The sequence below is a fragment of the Silene latifolia genome, chromosome 11, assembly GCF_048544455.1.
Source record: "Silene latifolia isolate original U9 population chromosome 11, ASM4854445v1, whole genome shotgun sequence".
Lineage (NCBI taxonomy): Eukaryota > Viridiplantae > Streptophyta > Magnoliopsida > Caryophyllales > Caryophyllaceae > Silene > Silene latifolia.
In genome coordinates, this window is record NC_133536.1 from 67,350,558 (window position 1) to 67,356,915 (window position 6,358).

Sequence of the window (6,358 nt, forward strand, 5' to 3'; positions counted from 1 at the left end):
CAATATGTTTCTTCCGTCAAAAAATAATAAAATATTCTCTTATTCTCTACCAACCTTAATTATTCACATCAGTTATAAAAACAAAACAATGTAACTTTTATTTTATTTTTCTATTTACATCAGTTATACTACAATCGACGTTATTTTATTTAGATTAAACTTATATTGCATCGGTTTCTTACTTTCTTAATGAACTGATGTAACGGAATTCCGATCCAATACATACACAATATCACATTAGGAAAAATAATAAACCCTTCCCCTTCCCCTCCCCCTCGAAACCCCTTACCCTCCTCGCATACCGTCCACAGTCGCCCTCCACCGTCTGTCTACCACCATCGACGACCACAGTCGCACGCCGCCGCCCTTCACCACAGTCACTCTTCACCATTATAAACCCTTCGCGAATTTGCCTTCAACTGTTAGATAGGGTTCACTCTTCTCCGCTGTCTTCACCACCACCCGCCACCGCAGCGATTACTCTTCCTCCGCCACTGATTTTCATCTCATCTGGTTGTCCTTTCCTTGCCATCACATTTTGAAGGATTAATCTACTTGAGGTGCGTAATTTATGTATTTCCGTTTGGTTGTTGTCTTTAATTTGCTGTTATCCAGGCTAATTAATTATGCCTATACTTATTTGATGAATAGTCTCAATGAGTTTTGAGAAATTCGTTGGGTTTCAATGGTCGTTTGGTCAGAAGTGGGTATGCGAAGACTTTAATTAGGGTTTTTTGATTTCGAAATTGGAGGAAGTTGATATACACGACTAGCGCTCTTATTCTCTGGGATATTGAATCTAATTGCTACTACTGTTGTTTAATAGATTTGAGTTTTTGTTATCTGCAGATTGTGGACAAACATGGCGATTTTCGAAAATTTCCTTATGTATGTTGCTTCCTTGGAGTTTTGAATGAGAGGTAGTGGTTGCAATTGCTCATTTTCTCTTCATCACCTTTTTTACTCTCCTTCCCAGCAACACTTTTACTTGGAAATTGCCTTCTTTTACTACACCTTTTGCTTTTTATTATTAATCGTTTTATTGTTAAGGCCCTCAACTATATCATCATAGAGCCCTGAGCTGTAAACTAATGCAGGTAGTTATTATCATCATAGGTTTATGTCGACTAATATTGGGGAAGGAGTTGATAAAGTCGGGTACTTGAGTGATGCTGCTGAGGCTATAACTGATGTATCTACGGAGGTGATAGCTTCCGAAGCTCTGGTTTTGAGTGAAGTTGCAATTGCGGCAGCAGATTCCGCGTTTCCTGTTGCTGCCTTGCAATATGTGATCGATAGCGTACATTATTTTACTAGATTGGGTTCGTCAGAAATGCTCTAAAATACACTTCTCTGGTTGTGTATTAATCGGTTTAAAAGTTTTAAGCTTTTAAACTGGCTGATTTGAGTTTTGTCGCATTTTAGGGCTGCGTCGATAGCTCTTACCACGGTACTGATCCGTGGGGTTTCAGTCCCTCTTTTCCTCAATCTGTTCAAATTGACCTCTAAATTGGCGGTATGGAGCTGTTCTGGAAACGTTATAATTTATGCTAATTTTTTCTTAGAAAACTAATCGAGCCCTTTGTGTATTTATATCTGCTTTGTGGTAGCATTTTCTTGATTTAAAAATTGTGAATGCTTTATGGGTGATTGTTTTGTAGCTAACATAACTAGACTAACATTACTTTGGATCTCTTTTAGTAGCAGATGGAGAGTTTTCTTTATGTTAGTGAACACTCGGCCATTCCTCTCAGATCAAATGCTGTAAACTAATGCAGCCAGGCTACATCCAAACCATTTGTTTCTCCAATGCTTTTTAGCATACCTCCTGTTAGACCACACAAGTCCCAAAGTTGTTTACAGAGTTTTTCAATGCTATGTATAACCTGCTTAGGCAATAAGAGACTGGTGCACCAAAAGTTCTCCAGCTAGGTGTATAATCAAAGTGTTTAGGCTCTATAAATATTCATCTTGTACTTGTTCTAATTAGCTGGGTGTTCTTACGGTGTATATAGAGCAATGAACTTTTGAGGAACTGTTGAAATGCGTGTTCATTTTATATTTCCCTTGTTATTTGTTTGATTTTCTGTTTCAATTCAGTGGTTGTTTGATCTATGATTTCTTTATCAAAATGATGTAGAGTTTGTGGATGAGAGTCACATCTAGAAAGGCGATGGTGAAGACATTTCCAGAAAGGAGTATAAAAGCCAAATAAGGCAGAACTGGTGTTCGTTTACCTTTGTTAAGTTCATAAAATAACTCCATCTCTCATCACATCTAGAAAGACGATTGTGTAAATGATGTGGGCAGGTGCGAAACGAGATTAGGACCAGACAAGAAGAGATTTGAGGATTTAGCATTTCTGAATTCGGCGCAAAGTGTGGTGTGTTTCATATGATCCTCTATTAGTAAGCTTATGTTTTATCCTTTTATCTCTAGCGAAAAAGTTAAGCAAAGTCAATTGACATGGTTTTATATGACTTGGTTTTACTAGACACCAGATAACGTATATGATTGCACCTGCATTGGGATTGAAGCATTGAAGTAAATTAGCTATCCTATTCTGGTATTTGCTTCATTTTTCCGACCGTATTTGTGACTCAACATGGAAGTTAAAGCAATATATTAATCAGAAATGTCGATAGTAGATTTGGGTTTGCTTACGTAAACTAGGAGTAATACCTAATTTATCTACGCGTCATATTTAGTATGGAGTGAATCATTTTTGTGATCATAAGTCTGGACTAGACTGTAGGGTATGTAATAGAACTCTCTAACTTAGATTTATAATTTAGATTGATTATGCTCTTTAGCGAATTTGGTTTAGCACTCTTCATGATTGGTAGACACTGGTTATCCTTCTGGTATTGTAGTTTCTAGACTGACTGTAATTTCAAATTAGTCTTGGTTTGTTATGTTCTTAGATGAAACTTGAGTTAGAGTTTCTTCCATAAAGTTCCATTTAATTAAGTTGTATAAGGAACTTCTGACACCAAGAGATGTCTCACTTTGTTCTTGTACACTATGAATGTGATCTGAATATCTGATTCTTTTTCTCACTTGCCATTTTTCAGCATTTCGGGCAGTGGAAACGGTTGATTCGTTGACTCATTGTCAAGGAGAAGGGGGCTTGAACTTTAGCTTTTGTCTGGATTAGCTGCTAGCTGCTGGTGCTGATCAGTATATACTCTTTTTTTTGAGTTTAGGTAAACAACTAGCAGGTAAGTTATGTAATAACTTGGCGGTTCATATCCCAACTAGTATCTTCAAAACATGTGCATATTTGTAATTTGGAGTATTTATTTATAAATTATGGTAGCAAATGCAGCTGTTTTCCTTAGAAATTCAATTACGCCGAGTATAGCTGCCTTTGGTATGAGCTGTGCCTTGAACTGCCTTTGGTATAAACTGTGCCTTGAACTGTCTTTGGTATGAACTGTGCCTTTTGCTGTCTTTGCTACCATTTTCTTGTTTGTAGTGATTGGTAAGGAGCCTTTACAGTTATATGATGGCAATGTTTGTCCAATACGTAGATTTGGTGCCGATTTGGTGCGCAAACTGGCTGATCTTGTTTAATATATATGATTGAGGTGTTGAGTAGCAAACTGAACCAATTACGCCTAGTTAACTCACTAATAGACTAAGATTATGGATAGTGCTCCTGTATGTTGGTGCATATGTATGCTGATCTTGCTGCCGATATGCAAGCATCATAAATTATATGTTGTTCTATATATCTCCATGAATTTAGGAACTTTTGCATTTGTCTTCATCTTGTGTATCCACTCTCGATCTTCTCTGGAAATTTGAGCACATAATCATGTTTACATTTGTCCCATAACCAATGCTGCCTGTACTCCTTTTTGGTACCCAAGGAATCTCCAGTTAGTTTGCTCACAGGGAATCTCCAGTTAGTTTCCTGGTTCAGGCACGCACTGAACAACTCTCTTGTTATAAGCACACTCAAAGTAGATGTGAGATATACATTCCTCAGCTTGCCCACAAGTTACGCGTGGAAGCTATGAGCGTGCTGTCTATCATATATGGCTGGACAGGCCTACCTTTGCAGATCAAACTCAAACGTTTCACATAGGCTACACCTTGTGTACAATCACGTACTCTATTTTCTGCACGTCCTTGTTAATTAGTTGTTCTTTAATGCATTATTTATTATTTCGTGATAATTAAGTGTGACGTATCATCTATGCCTATTGAGCCTTTGAATCCTCAAATCTAATAATGTTCTATTTTTTATGTTACAGGTTGCATTTGAGGTATTAACAATGATGACGGGTTGATTTTTTGTCCGGTTGGCAACATATATATGCTCACAATACAAGAATGAAGACTTATAATTAGTAGCTTTCAAATAGTCGTTAAGAATTATTATTTGTTCTATTTAAACATTTGTTATATTTGTTTTAGTTAAATAATTGAACATTTGCGATCAAAGTTCTACTTTTGATCCTTTTTTGAAATGTAATTGACATATATTTTTGAGACTGAATCAATTGAATGCACAATTAGAGAGAATTACAATTGTTGCGTGCCTTACAAGTCCTTATGTCGTTGCACTTTATTAAGTGTTGTTTTTGAATAAATTAGTGTTGCATTTGTGTATTATAAGTGTTGTTTTGGGACGTACCCAGTGTTGCGTTTCCAAAATAAAAATGTTGCATTAATTTCATATAAGTGTTGCTTATCAACATGAAAAGTATTGCATTAGTTCAGAAATTGTTGCTTTTTTTACATAAGAAATGTTGCATTAGAAGATAAAAAATGTTGCCTTTGCAATTGAAAAAGCGTTGCATAAACATGACCAATGCAACACTTTTCAAAAGTGTTGCTTCAGATTAAAAAGTGTTGCATTAAGCGTTGCAATGACCTAATGCAACAAGACCTGATGTAGCACTTGATTAAGTGTTGCATAAACTCTATTGCAACATTTATATGACATTATGCAACAATAGCAAAGTGTTGCTATAGAATCTAAATGTAGTAGTGTTAACAATTTGCAATTCCGGCTTCACAGCCAGAACTGAAGTCAGGAACAGACGCATCGTTCGCTGCACCTCTTCCCAAGGACGCAGCTTTGCTGTGCCTGTTCCGGGTTGAGTTCTGTCTCTGAACTCCCGTTTTTGCCTTGACCTAGTTTATTAATTACGTATTAATTAACTATTATTCGTATTATCATTAATAATCTGTTCGTTAATTTATTTATTCTTTCTTCAAAACCATCCGTTTCAAATGTATTTTCGACGTAAATCAGTTAATCAATTGTAATTATTGTAATTTTCTTCATTGTTTTTTTTATGGTATTTCCATATTGTATGATTATTTACTTGCTCTCACATGCAATTAACCTAAATCTCTACTTCGACCCAATGAGTTCTAATTAATTGTTAATTGACTTAGTTAATTCTCACATGTTAGGATTAATCTAATGGATGTTTCATTGCATGCATATAACCTTCAACATATCAAGTATAGACGATTTTCCCTAATCATTAGTAGAGGCTGCTATCGAGGCAGGCGAGATTAGGTGTTCGATCAAAAGAGCTTCCTGATACGTACCCTCACCCCTTACTCCAGATCTCTGTGAACATCCGTGTTCATTGGCATCCACGAGAGTCCTTCTAGACATAGAATGCTAAGGGTAACGAGTTCTTGGTGTTCATGTCACTACTTTGTGTCTTGACATAGCATGAGGTATTCGAACGATTTCCGATTTTCCACAATAAATTAGTGGCGACTCCACAAATGCAAAGCTTGCTCGCTTTCACTACCCGAGCGACCCCCATGGGCCCGCGTCCACAGTATCCTTCTTTTGTAAGAAAGGACTGCCTACGTATCCACCTGAAAAATGTGAAATCAAACCATACTCGTAGTTCAGGTGTTTTGTTTGGGTGCAAATGGATGTCGCCTTCGACAGATCAAAGGACGTTTGAAACGTGGCAAGGTGCCGCAAATTAGACTCGATATAACATGCAATTTCAAATCAGAACGTGTTGAGGAACTTGACTTGAAAGGGGTACGGTGGTCACTAGTTGTAAAACTTGGGTGAGGTTTGTTGGTTGCTAGGTCTTTAAGGGTAGTATTTCTTGAGTTGGTCTAAGTTGGTCGGGTTTGAGAAATCCTCCCAGTCTAGGTCACTCAGTCTCACTGCACCCCCCGAAAGTATTTTCTTGACCAGGTATGACCCGGCCCAATTAGGTTTGAATTTCCCCCTCGGATCGACGGGTAGTGGTGATCGAACCGACTTGAGGACCAAGTCGCCTTCTTTGATATTCCTGGGTTTGACCTTTTTGTTGAATGCTTGTTGTATACGTCGTTGGTATAGCTAGACGTTGTGCAAGGC

General features: G+C 37.4%; 1 protein-coding gene across 5 annotated transcripts; it reads left to right on the forward strand.

The window, feature by feature from the left end:
- Nucleotides 1-210: 210 nt before the first annotated feature.
- On the forward strand, nt 211-4,539 carry LOC141611724 (mitochondrial inner membrane protein OXA1-like). 5 transcript variants are annotated; one of them, XR_012528716.1, is made up of 8 exons: nt 211-560; nt 850-920; nt 1,117-1,516; nt 2,141-2,227; nt 2,311-2,383; nt 2,495-2,566; nt 3,075-3,221; nt 4,263-4,539. XR_012528716.1 is itself a non-coding variant. In XM_074430333.1 (8 exons), the coding sequence occupies exons 2-4, from the start codon at nt 914-916 to the stop codon at nt 1,437-1,439; spliced, it is 246 nt and encodes an 81-aa protein (XP_074286434.1). In that variant the 5' UTR covers nt 211-560; nt 850-913; the 3' UTR covers nt 1,440-1,516; nt 2,141-2,383; nt 2,495-2,566; nt 3,075-3,221; nt 4,263-4,539. The 5 variants fall into 5 exon arrangements, 1 of the variants encoding a protein (XP_074286434.1); XM_074430333.1 differs by having other exon boundaries at nt 1,098-1,322; nt 1,426-1,516; nt 2,141-2,383; XR_012528715.1 differs by having other exon boundaries at nt 2,141-2,383; nt 3,075-4,115.
- The last annotated feature ends 1,819 nt before the right edge of the window (nt 4,540-6,358 follow it).